At 44.0% G+C, this 17,498-nt stretch overlaps 1 protein-coding gene across 2 annotated transcripts in view; it reads right to left on the reverse strand.

Moving 5' to 3' along the window:
- Nucleotides 1–15,770: 15,770 nt before the first annotated feature.
- The window catches only part of XDH (xanthine dehydrogenase), a 48,723-nt gene continuing 46,995 nt past the window's right edge, over nucleotides 15,771–17,498 (reverse strand). For both annotated transcript variants that reach the window (XM_035320883.1, XM_035320882.1), the window contains exon 37: nucleotides 15,771–17,373. In XM_035320883.1, the coding sequence (XP_035176774.1) occupies nucleotides 17,323–17,373 (51 nt within the window). In that variant the 3' untranslated portion in view covers nucleotides 15,771–17,322. The remainder of the gene's footprint in view (nucleotides 17,374–17,498) is intronic.

Genomic DNA, 17,498 nt, shown 5'->3' on the forward strand with positions numbered 1-17,498 from the left:
AAAACTGGGAGCTGCAAATATAGCTTTATGCCATCTTTGCTTGCTCCAGCAAGGCCTGCATGGAATGACCTTTTTTATGTTCATTCTTGAAAGTAAGTCTCTCAATTCTGTATAGTTCAGGCTTGCCGCTCACATTTCAACTCTACGTTTTTTGACTCATATTACTAAAGTGCTATTCAGGGTGAGCAACGTTATTTTAAAATAAATGCTTTGGGATAAAAACAAAAGCTGAAGAAAGGTAAACAGATACAGATATTGTCTGGGAAAAAAAAAAAAAAAAAAAAAAAAAAAAGAAAGAAAAAAAAAAAAGTATTGAATCTCTGGTACACTTGATTTTTGGTTTGGATATCAGCTTCCTTGATATTTAAGTAAGACAAGGCTGCAGCTTGCTGTTAAACTTCAGTATGGAGTTATTGCAACTCTTTTGCTGTGTTTTATAATAAATCAGGAGGGACAAAGCTCTCAAATAAGATACATGCAGACACATGATTTGAAGTCAGTGGCCACCACAAGATATTTTAAGCCACAAAGCAAAGAGAAGATCACTTAACCAGAAACATTTCAATACATTTGGGAATATATTAACCAGATGGGTGCCAGGAAGACTTCCTTACACTTTTGTAAAAATTGTTTCACAGATATCTGGTCTGTACCAGGGTAATACAGATTATGGATTAAAAAATATATAGCAGTTTTGTCCTTCTAACTGCTGTGAACCAGGGGTAACATGTCAAACCTGATGCACATCAATAAACGGAGTTAATGTTATATTGTTGGGGCGGTCGCCTTAGTATTTTTTTTATTTTTGGCAAATGTAATTTCAACTTGTCAGAAAGAAAGTAACATGAACTACAGCAATGGAGTGCCTTCATGGTGCATGAACAAACAGGGAAGAATTATCAAATGTTAACAGAGACAAAATAAATTATCTTCTTTGGTTGAGGAGAGCAGAGTGGGTCCTTGCTAAATCATGTAGGATATCTAATTAATATTCAGAAAACAATGTAAAATCTATAACTTAATGTATAATAATCATAGATAATCTAAGAGAAGAAAAAAATATTTTATACGTGACCCAAAATGTTAGAAAAAGATACAATACTCAGTAGACAACTGTTGAAAGAAATGCCTCTGAATGCTTTGGATATATGTTTAAAAAGAGACTGTCTCACCATTGCCAATGTGGAAACATGACAAATTAAGACTTTTTCTATAGTTTTCCATGGAGGATTACTTGAAACCATTTTTTTTTTATTATTATTTTTTTTTTTTGTATAAACTGTTATTCAGCAGCTATGCTTGCTTTTTAAATTAAAATAAGACAGAGCACTGGCTTTGCAAACAGATCTCTGTAATGCAGCTTTGTATCTATGATCTGCCCGAGCCTGCAGTTGTGCAGGGAAGCGGAGGGTGCTTTCCTTCTGAATGAGCAATGCATTGTCTCTGCTGGGCAGCACTGTCCCTCTGCTGCTCCTGGGAGCAATGCTTGTCCAGAATACTTTGGGATGAGGGAATTACATATAATTTGACAAAGAGAAGTCTGATCCTCAACGTATCCAAGAGAAAGCCTAATTTTTGTAGAAGAATCTTTTTTTAAGCTATACTGTTTATTAAACAGGCAAGGAACTTCCCCATACACAGAGTAGACTTGGGTAGTAGTGACACTAACTTTAACTTTATTTCAGAAGAGAATTTTAAAATATAATGAAACTTATTTCACAAGAAGGCATTGTAAATTACCAAACAAGATAATTTCTTATATAGTTATTATAATATAATTGCACAGAGTTCAGAAAGAATCTGGATTTAATTGAAGAAGAGGAAAGGCAACATACCTGTCAGCTTTGTAGTGAAAATGAAATAAACCCTGCTTTTTATGATGTGAGAGTATTGTACTGTAATGTCATGCCTATTAATTTACTTTGTATAATAGAGACTCAAAGTTGAAAAAACAATCTTAACCAAAATAAGAAGAAATCAGTAAGGTCGGTGGGTGTTTGTATTAAACCAGAACTACACTCACCTGGGAGAAAGGTATGTCTTGAAACTGGGAGTAAGGCAAGGGGATGGAGGAAAAGGAGCACAAGGGCTTCTGTGGGAGTGATCGGGGGTGGTTTTGGTAGTAAAGGAGTAAAAATCAAAGCTCGCCTCCTGTTTGGGAGAGAAGAGCCATGCGGTTGCGGAGGGTGAAGAGGAAAGGAGCACAAGGAGTGTGTCCACTGGGAGATGTGGGCTTTGTGGTTAAGGAAAGCACAGAAAGACTGAAAAGTAATTTTAGGCATAGTTTCAAGTCCAAGCTGACCCTGCTGCCCAGGCTCCCTTTACACAATGTCTGGATCTGGAATCAGGACAGTGCAAAAGTTAGTGTAACTGTGCATGAGGGGCAGGGGGCTCAAGGTGAATAATGCAGCTCTGATAAGAAAAAATGATCATGCATTTGGGGAGCTGTTTAAGCAGGGATTTTCTTCTGTATGGCAGAAAGAGACCTGAGCTAAGGCGGGTGCATGATTGTACTGCGGGTTTCTCTGGGGGTGGAGTGCCTGTGGGCAACAGGACGGCTGCTAGAAGGCACACAAGGCACTCGGGACTCCAGAAAGCTGGTAGCTTCTCAGTCTTTGCTGTTAGCTGGGATATTGGCTACAAAGGAAATGTACAGAATATGGAGAGCATACAGGATATTGCCACACAGTTTAGGGCAATAAAGAAGGGTTAAACATCATCACACCATCATAGTCAGTTCAAAAGATAAATGATATACGGGACCCCAAGAAACGGTGCTGAGCTACGTTGGAACATCACCCCAAATCCCCTGGTGCCATTGTGCTTCTCTGCTTGGCCAGGACAGTTCTAGTTTCCCTAAATCCCTTCTCGTTCAGCAGGTGCTATCAGAAGGCACACAGAAAGATCTCCTCTGTAGAATTTGAGGGGAGAAAAATGTTGCTGTTCCCTTCCTGGGAAGGGGAGTGGCTGCAGCTGTGTGATCTTAGTATTCTCGTCTTGAATCTTTTAATCTTCCCCAGGTAAAAAGAAAAGCCCAGCCTGCCACCTAAACATTGTCCCCGTCCCCCCCTTTTATTTTCTTTTTTTTTTTTTTTTTCCTTTTTTTTTTTTTTCCTGGGGAATGATGGGTAAAACCTGGAGCAGCGATGTAGAGCACTGCCGGCTGCATTCCTTCTCTAACTCCAGATGAAAAGTGCTTTTCAACCTTTGCTTGCAGAAGTTCATCCCCTGCTCCCTGGCTTGAAGGAATGTGCTTGATTTACCAGTGGGTGTGCTGTGGGCTTTTATCCTGCCAGTGGTCTGCAAAACGCAGCGTCCCTTACTTCAGTCTGATGTGCTGGCTTGGTGTTCATGTCAGATCCCCCCAGTCTGAGGAGATGCAGCCACAGAGCAGCCCTGCATCAAAGGCCAGGGCAGAAGAAAAGTGCCAACAGGGTTCTCCTAGCTGCAAAACGTCCAGCTAGCACAAAGCAGCTAAAAAATGAAACAGTTAATAATGTTTTAGAGCTCTCTTATAACTAATTATTTCCAGCTACAGCCTGCTTTGATGGTAACATTGGAAGAAGTTAATTAGTGGGTATTTTGGCTGTCTGCTCAAATTGTTTTTTTTTTACATACAGGTAGGTTGGCGTATCCAGACAATAATAATACATGTCTGAAAGTACTGGCTTGGCAGAAGAACAGCATGGGAAACTGCTTTTATGGCCTCACTGCAGCCTTTTTATTATTATTATTATTATTTTATTTTTTTTCCTCCAGAAATGATCTGAGCAAATCCTGTAGCTGGAGGTGTAGCAGGACAGGTCAGAAGAGAGCAGTCCTTTCCTCTGGTTAGGATGCAATCCTGGCCCTAAACCAACACCCTCCACTTCCCCCACAAGCAGTGGGATGCGCCAGGTGTTCATTTGCTGCTCTCCCTGATGCACAGCCAGGCCAAAATCATCTCAAGGGAAGCATCAATGGGGGGTAAATCCCATCTACATACGCTGCAGTCTCCCAAAGCTTTGCAGAGGCAGGTGTGTGGCATCTGAGACTACATGCAGAAAGCAGTCCCCTGGAGAAAGTGCCATGGTCTTTCACCAGGTAATGGGCACTTCTTTCTTTTTTCCAGTGTTATTTTGTTTGTTTCCCCAAAGCTATCCTCTTCTTTGGGTAAACATATATATAAAGTACATTGACATTTTTGTTTCTGCTTTTAGCTGAAACAAATTATTCCTGGTACTAACAGCTGTTTGGACACTTACAAATTAACTAATTTCTTTAATGAAACTAAACACACATCAGAAATACAGGTCAGATGTTGCTGTCACTGACCTTGGTGTAATAATACCTGTGCATTAAAAGAAAAAAAAATGGGTTAAAAAGAAGAGGACTTGAAATATATGAGCATGGGGAAAGTGGAATGAGTTCTTAAATTGCCACAGAAAAGATTAAAAGAAAAGTAAGACACTTAATGCAGTAATGAATAATTTCTTTAACCAGTTAGAATAAAAGTGCCCATGGAGGCTGCCTCTTGTGGATGTTAGCACATTTAATGATATGATGTTCACCCTGTGTCATCTCTATAATTTCTTCTGAATGGTTATTCACATTCTGGCCAGCATTTCTGCTAGTATTGCTATGCATAATTATGCGTTATGATCAAGATTACTCTGTGTGCCCCCAGGAAAAATTCCCCTGAGGACCGTTCTCCTCCCAGCTGATGCTCACCTTTGGCAGCCCCTCCAAGTGCAGCTCAGGGCTACCTCTCTCTCTCAGCTAGACCCAAACTCTCACGGTGTTCCCAACCCCAAATTAGGCTGAGTCTCTGACAAGTACATTCACAGAATCACAGAATTACAGAATTTCTAGGTTGGAAGAGACCTCAAGATCATCAAGTCCAACCTCTGACCTAACACTAACAGTCCCCACTAAACCATATCCCTAAGCTCTACATCTAAACATCTTTTAAAGACCTCCAGGGATGGTGACTCAACCACTTCCCTGGGCAGCCTGTTCCAATGTCTAACAACCCTTTCGGTAAAGAAGTTCTTCCTAACATCCAACCTAAACCTCCCCTGGCGCAACTTTAGCCCATTCCCCCTCGTCCTGTCACCAGGCATGTGGGAGAACAGACCAACCCCCACCTCGCTACAGCCTCCCCTGAGGTACCTGTAGAGAGCGATAAGGTCACCCCTGAGCCTCCTCTTCTCCAGGCTGAACAAGCCCAGCTCCCTCAGCCGCTCCTTGTAAGACTTGTTCTCCAGGCCCCTCACCAGCTTCGTAGCCCTTCTCTGGACTCGCTCAAGCACCTCCATGTCCTTCTTGTAGCGAGGGGCCCAAAACTGAACACAGTACTCGAGGTGCGGCCTCACCAGAGCCGAGTACAGGGGGACAATCACTTCCCTGGCCCTGCTGGCCACGCTGTTTCTTATACAGGCCAGGATGCTGTTGGCCTTCTTGGCCACCTGAGCACATTGCTGGCTCATATTCAGCCGACTATCAACCATCACTCCCAGGTCCTTCTCCGCCTGGCAGCTCTCCAACCACACATCTCCCAGCCTGTAGCTCTGTTTGGGGTTGTTGGGCCCCAGGTGCAGGACCCAGCACTTGGCCTTGTTGAACTTCATGCAGTTGACCCCAGCCCATCGGTGCAGCCTATCCAGATCCTCCTGCAGAGCCTTCCTACCCTCGAGCAGATCGACACATGCACCTAACTTGGTGTCATCTGCAAACTTACTGAGGGTGCACTCAATCCCCTCATCCAGATCATCAATGAAGATATTGAAGAGGACCAGCCCCAGCACCGAGCCCTGGGGGACTCCACTAGTGACCGGCCTCCAACTGGATTTGACTCCATTTACCACGACTCTTTGGGCCCGGCTATCCAGCCAGTTTCTAACCCAACGAAGCGTGCGCCAGTCCAAGCCAAGAGCAGCCAGTTTCTTGAGGAGAATGCTGTGGGGGACGGTGTCAAAAGCCTTGCTGAAGTCAAGGTAGACAATTCATTACAAGAACTTCTGAAAACCCTTCTCTTCACAGCCCACAGTTTCCTTCCGTAGCACCATTCCACCTCTAGGCTTTCAGTACACCCAAACCTGAATCCTAACCCTAAAAATAACTGTAATCTGAGGATTATCCTCTGACTGGCTCTTGATTGAGGCATTTCCATGTATCTGGTGTTTGATTAGTTCAAGTAATTACAAGGAAAACCAGACAAATTTTGAGGTCTAGGCAATTTATGAAAGAAAACCAAAGTTTCACCAATTCTGTGTGTAATGACAACAGTGATGCCTCAAATCATTTATTAGATTTCTTGGATTCAAGCAGTCAGTAAAGTAAAAGGCTGTTGTTTATTGTTTGTTTTGCACATTATCTTTAGATGGAGATCAATCACCTTTTCGTAAAGAAAATATTTTGAAGGCTCAGGTCAGAACTTCCCACCGTTTAAACGGAAATTCCAGAGGAGCAAATTAAATGTCCTTTCTAGAGCAGTAATTATAGGTATCAGAGATAGGCCTACAGACAATTTCCTTTGGAAAGTGCTGTAGTTAAACTGACAAACACTTAAATGTATAGTTCCTATTCTGAGGAATACCCTCTGTAGTACTTAACTCACTTGCCCCAAGATGGTCTCCTAGGTCAGGGCACGTGGGTTTGGTTAAGAGTGGGCACTGCTAAGTAACAGTCATTGAAGGAGGTAAAACTTAAATTAGTGGTTTCCAGAATTCTAGGCGGTTTTGTTTTGTTTTCCCTGACACCCCTGATGTTCATGCTGGTGAGAGCAGGAGGAAGAGAAAGATGTGCAGGTACCCTGACAAAGAGGCTTCAGTAAAAGCACAGTATTGATGAGATATCTGGGAGCTTAAAAAGCAAATACTCTAATAGTCAAAAGATTGTGTCAGGATTTCTTAATAGAATTTGGTATGTTTATAGAAATTAAAGAAGATCTAGACTCCAGCGTTATAATCATACAAATTCCTCTCCCAAGCCTTAGAAAAAAAAAAATGAAGAAATGCATAGTAGGAGTATTTTTAACATTGGCAGAATGATAGGTTCTAGATTAATTTCCATCCTGCCAAGGGTTGTAAAGTTGCTCCAATTCTCAAGAAATCCCAAGCTAAGAAAAAGCATGGAAAATATTAACCTGAACAATTATAACTTAGAAAATTTATAGCTAACTAATAACAGGGGTTGAAATGAGTGCTGTGCAATCTTTCTCTGCTGCTCAAGATTTCCCACTGTGGATGCTACAAAGCTGTGGCAGAACGAGGTCATACAGCGTCTGGAGACTTTTGTTTTTTAGGATATCTGCTGCCCTCTAACAGCAATACTTAGGAACCACAAATAGTTTTTAACTCATCAACTGGAAAACACAGGACCTCATCTTACTCTGAACTACACACCTTCCTGTGGGAAGGGCCCCTTCGGACCGGGGCCCCCCGGGCAGAAATTTCAGACCGGGGCCCCCCAGGCAGAAATTTCAGACCGGGGCCCCCCGGGCAGAAATTTGTCTGACTTGACACTTGCAGGTTTGGCAGTTTTTTTGGCACTTTGTGGCCTTTTCCTCTAGTTCGGTGAGAACAATGTCTTCCTGTGTCAACCGTAATTATACCTGTATGCCACAATGTATTCTCTTTTCTGGGGGCAGGGGATTGCGGGAGGGCCGTGGCATAATTCCTTGTTGCAAAACAATAATAAAATTTAGGTGAAGGAAATATTCTTTCTCTGTTGTTGGTTTTATGTTCTTTTCCATTCGGTCTTAAAATGAATGTCCCGTTCTCTGGCCTTTGGCAGACTGTAAGCGTGCTGGAACACTTCACATTACGTAGGTCATATTTGTCTGAAGTGATAATATCATACCGATAGTCTGCTGCAGGCTGAAAAGTAGCTTATGCCTCAGGTGCTGTTTTTTGCCGTTGCTTTTTTACTACATCCTTGTAAGTGTTCCAAAGGGGAATGAAATTATCCTATTCAGAGGAAACACCATCCAGAAGCAACCTCAGCTGTTAGGACCTGAATTCTCGCTGAAATCTAAGGTGGGTAAAGAATCATAGAATAGCCTGAGTTGGAATGGTCCCGTGAGGATCATCGAGTCCAACTCCTGGCACCACTCAGGTCCACTCAAAAATTCACACCATGTGACTAAGTGCACAGTCCAAGTGCTTCTTAAACTCTGACGCGCGTGGTGCAGTGACTACTTCCCTGGGGAGCCTGTTCCAGCGTGCGACCGCCCTCTCAGTGAAGAACCTCTTCCTGATGTCTAGCCTAAACCTCCCCTGCCTCAGCTTGACACCAATCCCGCAGGTCCTATCGTTGGTGACTGAAGAGAATATATGGGCGCCTGCCCCTCCACTCCCCCTCATGACGAAGCTGTAGACCATGATGAGGTCTCCCCTCAGCCTCCTCTTTTCCAGGCTGAGCAGGCCAAGTGACCTCAGCCGCTCCTCAGACGGCTTCCCCTGTAGGCCCTTCACCATCTTTGCAGCCCAGTATCTTACTGACTTGAAGAAAGAGGCTTTAATCAAAGGAGCACGAAAGAGGTGGCCCAGCATCAAGCTTGCTGGCGGCCCGTGACAGTGCACTCCCCTTGCCTCGGATGACCCCTTTTTCTCCTTTACATTACCATCATCACGTAGGTAGAATTGTACGCTGGCACGGCCTGTATAGCCACTGTGTCATCTTCCTCTCCCAGGAGGATGCTCACCCTCCTAGCCGACACTGGTTTCTACAGGTGGGGAGCAAGATACATTCTCTTTATGGGTGTGGACCTCTTCTGAAAGTTTCTCAAAGACCCAAGACCTCTGACTACTGTATTTACTTTGGCAGCATATAAACTATCCTGAATAAATGCCAGGATGCAGATCCTCACTAGTCAGAATCACAGAATCACTAGACCACCAGGGATCATGTCAAGGACTGGGCTGAAGGTTTGGGCTTTAATTTGGTTCCATGCCTACATTGCTGTTTCCTGGCAGGTCATGGCAAGATTGGCTGGCTTGGGAGAGCTTATGGACATGTGGCTTTTAGGCTGCAGCCAAAGCGTTCCTCTAGATGTGGAAGTCTGAAGAGGGTTGCAGTCTCCGAGCTCAGATACAACCTCATATTAGTCTGGCACAACCGATTTTTGTGTTCCTTGCACTAGCTGTTCCTTCACCTCCTCTTCAGAGGCAAGGCCACGCATCTCTTTCGTGCTCCTTTGTTAGTAAACAAACCACCATAGATTAAAGCCTCTTTCTTTGAGTCAGTAAGATACCAGGCTACAAAGATGGTGAGGGGCCTAGAGGGGAAGCCGTCTGAGGATCAGCTGAGGTCACTTGGCCTGCTCAGCCTGGAAAAGAGGAGGCTGAGGGGAGACCTCATCGAGGTCTACAGCTTCCTCATGAGGGGGAGTGGAAGGGCAGGCACCAATCTATTCTCTCTAGTCACCAGTGATAGGACCTGTGGGAATGGTGTCAAGCTGAGGCAGGGGAGGTTAAGGCCACACACTGGTGGTCACGCACTGGAACAGGCTCCCCAGGGAAGCAGTCACTGCACCAAGCCTGTGCGAGTTTAAGAAGAGTTTGGGCTGTGCTCTGAGTCACATGGTCTGAATTTGGGGGTAGGCCTGTGTGGTGCCGGGAGTCGGACTCAATGATCCTTCCAGGACCATTCCAACTCAGGCTATTCTATGATTCTATACCTGTCTTTGGTTTCAGTGAGAATTCAGGCCCTCACAAGTGAAGGTTCTTCTGAACGGTGTTTCTTCTGAACAGGAGAGTTGCATTGCCCACTTGAAAACTTAAAGGGGTGTAGTAACAAAAGTAAAGGCTTTTGTACAAAAAGTACCCGAGGCATAGGCTACTTTTCAGCCTGCAGCAGACTAGGGGTAGGATATTATCATTTCAGACAAATATCATCTATGTAGCATGAAGTGTTCCGGCATGCTTACGATCTGCCAAAGGCCAGAGAATGGGACCTTCATTTTAAGACTGTATGGGAAAGAAAACAACAACAACAGAGAAGGGACTTTTCCTTCCCCTACATTTTATTATTATTTTGCAACTCCTTCAGGTGTCCACAAGGAATTATGGGCCCTCACCCCCCTCCCCTGCCCTTCCAAATAAATAAAAAAGACATTGTGGCATAGAGGTATAATTTCAGGTCACACCAGAAGACATTCTTCTCACTGAAGTATAGTTAAGCCCCACAAAGTGACCCAAAACCTGCCAAAAATAATGTATGTACCGGTTAGTTTTACATGTTAGCATTATTTACTTGTCTGGTCTAGCATTCAGGCTTGATCTATCTAGGGGGGAACATGTAATGCCGTGAAGGTTGTTTGGGTGTATGACTGACAACGGGACTTTAAGATTTTGAACTGTTTGTACAGAAGCAAAATACAGAAGAGCACACTGTCCCCAGGGGAAATGTAGAAACTACCTGTTGCTTCTCAGGCTTACCGTTAAAAGTTGTAAGCATCCGTTAAAGTGTAAGAAAAGCGTAATCAGCTCTTTGAGTACAATTCTCATGTATGCATGAACCTTTCACTCTCCCATTTCCAACTTGGAGTGCAACATTTTTCCTCATACTCTTAGATCAGGATTCTGATTCTAACAATGGCTCCTAGTGCAAATTTCCAGAGAAGAGAGAAGCAAACCAGTCCTGACTGCTTGGAATGAGATGGAGATAGCAAAGAAATGAAAGTGAGGAAAATAAACCTGTAGGAATGTTCTCCAATAATTGTCTTTGGCCAGAAGCTTTAGATTGGTTGAATCCTTGAAAGTTAACTAATGTCAACTCAGGTTGCATCACTCAATTTGAAGTAGCAAGATAGACTTGCACCATCACAGAGCCTCAGTCACAGGCTAAATCAGCACTGCCTCTCACTTCACAAGAATGGAAGAGAAAAGCACATCTTTCTACCATGTCAGCCACTGGCAGACCTGGAGAAAGAAAAAACGAAAGTGCTTAAAATTAAAAAGGCATGGTTTTTCAGGGCATTTCACCGGCAAGCTGCAATACCTCCAGAAATCCAAGAGAGAGACACCAGTGCGCGGTATCATGCACTCAGCAACAACCATGTCTAAATTAAAATGGCTTCCAACCCAAAACTTGCAGAATTGACGCACTTGCAAGACAAGGGAGGTAGGACCCTTGTCTCTGCTCAGAGCAGAGGGAGGAATCTCCCCCTTGCCACTGAAGTGTCCATACACAACAGATACGATGCTCTGGTGCCCAAAAAAAGGAGAGTGTGTCAACAAGAATGATGTAATGGTCAAGACCCAGGAAAGGGCAACTGCAAAATTGTAGACGAGCAAACCTCTTGTTTAAGAATGAGTTCCACAAAAAAAGCAAGGAGCTGTCATTTTAAAGGCACTCACCGGGGCGACCAACTCCAGGGCAGACACATTCTGCAGTGTAGAGGGGGGTCATGGCGTGCAGAGGGTTTCCTGCATCAAGGCTGCTCGAGGTAGCCGATCGAGTCACCAGGGCCCTGCAGCCTTGGCAAAGGGAGCTGACAAGGGGGCAGCAGCAGGTTATTTTCACAGTGCGTACCCACCATTTTACAGTCACTCGCCGAGCCCATTGGCAGTGGGGCAGACGCGTTCTTTGGAAGCACCCCCACCCACTCCCAGTTTTTCAAAGGCACCCCCTAGGGTGCACAAGTGACAAGGAGGGCAGTGAACCGAGCAGGCAAATAGGGTGTGGTGCAGCTAGCTGTTAGCGCTGGCAGAGTGAGCAGGGAGGGTGCTGAAACATGGCCAGGTCATCCCAGGAGCGATGGTGGTCACCCGGCAAGAAGGCTGTGGCCTCAAGGGCCACAGCACCCACCAGAGCTGATGCAGCCTACCAGACAGAGGTTCAGGGGGAACATGCTGCCACCCAGGTGTCAGGCTGATGGGTGTGCCCTACTCTAATGCCAGTACCATGACAGTAGAGAACAGCTGTGGGAGGCCTACTGACTCCTGATGGGGAGCACCTTTCTCTTGGGAGGAAAAGGATTTTTGCCCATGAGTTAGCAGGGCTGATTCACAGGGCTTTAAACTGGATTTCAAGGAGGAAAGGGACAGAACCAAGCCCATCAGTGATAAGCTATGGGACTGCACACCAATTTCTGAGGAACTGCATGGTGGGGAGGCCATTCAGCCTGCTCCACGAGGGCCTGAGTTGAATGAAAGATGTGTTTCTATACATACATACGCAGCATGAGAAAGAAGCATTTCAGCGCCCTGGGGCATAGAACTACTGGAGCGAGTCCAGAGGAGGGCTATGAAGATGATCAGAGGATTGGAACACCTGTCGTATGAGGACAGGCTGAGTACGGGGCCTGCTTAGCTTGGAAAAGAGAAGACTGAGACCAGACCTCATAATGTGTATAAATATCTGAGGGGAGGGAGTCAAGAGCATGGAGCCAGTCTCTTTTCAGTTGTGCCCAGAGAGAGGACGAGAGGCAAGGGGCACAAACCGAAGCACAGGAAGTTCTGTCTGAATATGAGAGGGCACTTCTTTACTGTGAGGTGACAGAGCGTTGGGACAGGTTGCCCAGAGATGTTGTGGAGTCTCCTTCTCTGGAGCTATTCAAAACCCACACCTCGATGCCATCCTGCACAATGTGCTCCAGGTGATCCTGCTTGGCATGGGGGTATTAGACTAGATGATGTTCAGAGGTCCCTGCCAACCTCAGCCATTCCGTGATTTTGTGAAGGCACCTGCACAGAGCTGATCACCTTGGTGAGTCTGTTCGCCTCAGCGAGATAATACAGCTGGCTGACAGAGCAGCTGTTCAGTGAACTGTCCCTTCAACAGAAGAAACAGCTGTCTCATCTTTACTGCTGGGACCTTTTTGCTTTCCGGTTTTCTCAGTCTGCTGTCAGGCCTTCTCAGCACCCTAGAGTCCTGATAGAAACAACTCCATTTAGAGGGACTGTTATAAAGACAACACAAATTCAAGTGCTTCAAGATATCAGCTGGGTCATGGATGAACCCTTGCTCCACAGCTGCATGTTGTGCACTTTAGTGTGTTACTTCTCCAGATGACAGGGCAGAGAGCTGAGATAAACCACTGACAGGGACAAGGTGCCAAGGCTCTTTACATTACTGAATGGTGTAACAAAATACAGGACTAGGTGCTTGAGAAACACATAGCTTTGCATTGTGATGGCTCTGGAGCTTAGGAAACTGCAGATTAATTGTGATGGGTTGAATGGCTTTCAGCGAACCTAGCATTTTGAGGCAGGTTGGAATGGACCCACTGCAAACCACAGCATGATCCTCACATGCTCTGAATAGACTTCTACTTCATATTCTGCGCTCCCCTTTCCTTTTGGGCCAAGAGCCTTGGCAATTGCTTCTTTGTGAGAAACCTGCCCACACAGATGAAAGAGCTACCTAAAGATGCACCTTAACTGGTGTCCGTCTACTCTACAAATGTAGGTGAGATGACACGGTAGCAGACCCTACTGGGGAACCACTGGTGATGTTCCCAACACTTTCATGCTCTGGGAAGTCGATGCCTGGCCTGTCATTTGCTCCTAACTGTTCTGTGTGGACTGTTTCCTATTTTATGACCCCACATCTCCAGCATGTTCAAGCTTAAAAGAGCCCTGGGAATGTAACATGATGCTTGCTCCACTAACAGGTTTTGAGTGACACCAGGTTTCCCTTTACAGGGCTGTTTTGAATGGACCAAGCTTAGTTTTTGCCAGCACTCAGTAGCTGCAATTTAAGAATACAGCCATCTAGATAGACCAGGTACCAGCCATACCCTACAGACAGCCTGTGGTGCAAGCAGTCTCTCCACTGCCTATGTTGTCCTGTGCCTGCCACCTTTTCTCAGCAGCTGATGGGCTCAGGGGAGGTGGCTAGAAGCATCCGGATGCATCACTACTCTCCTGTAAAAATGGAATGTGACTACTGGAAGATTTTCCTGGTGGAGAAACACCATGGATGCTACTTTCTTTTGGACTTGACTGCAAGCATGGCCTAGAAAGAGGCACTCCAGCAGAGTACTGCTCAGCAACCTGAAGCAACCCCCCCAGGATCTGTCAGCCACGGAGCTGATCTGCCTTGCAGCCTCTGAGAAGGGTCAGCCCTTGTCAAAAACAAAGGATGAGTTGAAGTTGTCCTGTTTTCAAATTGTGATGGACTTTCACTGTAGCATACTGATTTCCAGAATATTTTTTAGTTTTATTTTGCAATGATGTGACATTCACAGAAAATTCCACACACATTCACGTGCCAAAGATACCAATTTGACTATGCTCATTGAAGAATTATAGCGAAAGCTGCCAATTATAAATGAGCTTAAAAAATTACTGATGATCAGCTTCCATCTCTCTTAGTGGGACGTGCAATTAATGTTATTTAAGACATCAGATCAAATGACCTCCTTTAGCCCTTCCACAAACTATCAAGCTACTGCAATGATTACTTGAATGTTGTTATTGTACATTACAATTTACAGTCTAACAAGATGGTGTAGTTCATCTCCCGAGGATACAATTCTGGAAGGAGAGAAACAGGGCAGATTTCCAGATTATACGTAACATTAGTATACATCCATACTATTTTTTACTGAAAAGTACTAGGAAAACAATATTTTATCTTTGGAAGTAGATTTCCCTTCAGCAATTGCAAGCTGAAATCGTGTGCAGAGATGTGCATCAAGAGATCTGACAGAGCATCTATCAGAGGACAATAATGTGCACTAAAAATAGGAGAGTTGTTCTCAGTTTAGTAGCGTAGACCACATTTTATGTTGGACTATTCTTTGTCAGTATTATCTCTTCCTTGCAGCCCTATACAAAGGGATCCAGTCCTTCCCTAGGGTTATCTGACACTTAGTTCCACAGGAAAGCAATGTATGAAATGTTAAGACACTATCAGAAAAATTAAATGAAAATAACAGTTTCATATTCTGTAGGGTCCTCAATGCTCACATACCCCACCCAGGTGTTACATTGATTTCCATAAATTCCCAGTGGTCTCCAACCTCACCTTATTCCTACACCCTCAAAACCAGTTTCTGTAGATTATTTTGTAACCTTGATTTTATACCACTCCCTGATCCTGGGGTCTGATATCATCTTTCAATTCCAGTGTCTTCAAAAAGGAAGATGTTTCCTCCTCCTGACAGCCAGTGGCTGTGGAAGGTAAAATAAGCGGGCCCAAAGCTCAGGCGGGCCTGAGAGCAAAGATGGGTACCTGAAACTGTGGATCACAGATATTGCAGCAGAACTGTCTCCAGAGGCTAAGGCCTGCACTGAACTAGCTTGCTTTGACCACTGCATATATACATAACTTGGGATATACACATCAGATTAATGCACAAAATGAGTAACAAAAGCAAAACTAGATAAATCTTGAAAAAAAAATCAGCTGACTAGGCAGTCAGTGTGGCTATGTGAAATACCACAAACCTGTACTGAAATCATGGAAAAAGGTGCTGCCAGAACCACAGCAGATAAACAGCACATTCATTCTGCTGGGTGACATCCCATCACATGGGATGTGCTCCCTGTCAATGACTCTTTGTGAACACTTACATGATGCTGGAAGCTCACTGGTGTCACACTCTTTGCCTCTAACTCACCATGTTCTGCATTAACACACTTTACATTCCCTTTGTGTTTCTTTTTGGCCTGGGTAGAATGAATGCATCCAACAATCTCGTGAGGTGGAACAATGCAGAGACAGTGCTGATGCCTATCTACCTCACAGACTTTGTATTTTGCATCCCTTCCTGGACAAAGACAATGAATACACAGACTCCAATAGCTAGCTGTTCTGGCACACAAATTATTACTTTTTTTTCCTTCTCTAACAGTTTTTGCCTTTTATTTTTTAACATATGGCCAGCTTTCAGAAGAAAACAAGAATGTGTTCTCACCCACTACCTCATCAGTAGAGAAACATCCATCATCTATTTTAATTAATAAAACAATTAAAAAATCCAGCAGGCAGAAAATACTTTCTGTAACTTGAATATAAATATTCTCTTTTTCCAGATGGTAGAACTATAATATTTCAAGCTGAGAATTACATCTAAATATTTCCAAACTGTATACGCTGGAGTGCTTCAAAAAATATTTCAAACTCTGCATACATTGTTAAGTCCTAAGACGTTAGCCAATTTTAAGCAGGATGTATGTATGCAAAATTTCCTTTAAGACAATGAAGTTATATCCTCTTGCCTCATATTTTTGTTGTCCCGAGGAGTGCTAGAATGAAAAAAAGGACATTTTCATAGAGCTGTGGGCCAGATAAATAGAAAAAGTTTGCATGTGATGAGCAGTTACAGTACGTGGCTGGCATCATCTAGAGAAAATGTGATGCCACCGTGTTACTGACAGTAACAAAACCTGTGAAGAGGGCTGCCCAGACTTTAATCCAACATTAAAAACATATTGAACTCAAAAGACAAGAGGTCATCACATCATTAGCATATTTTTGGACAAACAATCCATGTAGCAAAACACCTAATTCCATTACATTCAGCAAAACGAAGAGTTGTCTTGAAAAGGCAGCAGGACCATAGCACAAAAGCAAGGAATTTGTTCCTAGAGGACACACAGAGCCAACTAATCCCCCAGCTTTGTCCATTCTTGCCCTCTTCCCTCACCCAGGCTGGTATAAATCGCCTTGTGAACAGTGATCAGTAACTTCTTGTTGCTCCAAGGTCCTTTCCTCTATTTAAAAAGATGAGGGAAAGATGTAGAGGAAAAAGGCTGAACATGTGAATGAATCAGCATCTTGCTGGAAGTCTTGGTATCTCTAGTTTTTGCTTTAACTGGAGAAGATAAGGCAGCACATGAACCAAAAATCATTAAAGCCCTGCTGTAGACAAAGCAATCCTCATAGAACAGGATAAATCAGCTATCGGTCACATTCCTGGGTTGCTCTCTGAATCATGGCCGCTATATATGTAAGACCTTCACCACAGTTAGCTAATGTCAAAATTCCTCCTCATCTTCCTCTAATATATAGCTAGCTGTGTGTGCTGAGGCAACACAATAGGGTCCAGCCCTCAGTGCCCCTAATGCCTTTCCCCATGTCCACAAGAGGACTGTTTTTTCTGGGTTCGATGCATTTAAGTCCTTCTTGGCATTACAGCAGAAGGTGATAAAGTGATAATTCTTTTCCCCACAGTTAAAAAAAAAAAAAAATCACAGGTATAAACTGGCAGCAATCCTCTCTCCTAGAGGAAACAATGATTGAACAATTAATTGTGAAAGCTCTATGAATCACAGTAGATGAGCCACATGAACAGATTGTTTTTTTCTCATTATAGTCCTACTGGGTTTACAACAGAGGGACCACAAGGCAGTTTCATGAGGAGAGTTTGCTCCTCAAACTTTCCATTTACACACGCACAGACCATGGCTTAAAGGTCCCTGGCTCAGCAGAAGGACACTGTAAAGAGAAGAAAAAAAAAATACAGTAAGCAACAGCAACAACAAAGGAGGGTTGTGTGTGCCCCACCGTGCTCCCTCTGAGGTAAGTGACTTTATACCACTGAAGATCTGAGCCCATATACT

Source organism: Oxyura jamaicensis, chromosome 3 (genome assembly GCF_011077185.1).
Source record: "Oxyura jamaicensis isolate SHBP4307 breed ruddy duck chromosome 3, BPBGC_Ojam_1.0, whole genome shotgun sequence".
Lineage (NCBI taxonomy): Eukaryota > Metazoa > Chordata > Aves > Anseriformes > Anatidae > Oxyura > Oxyura jamaicensis.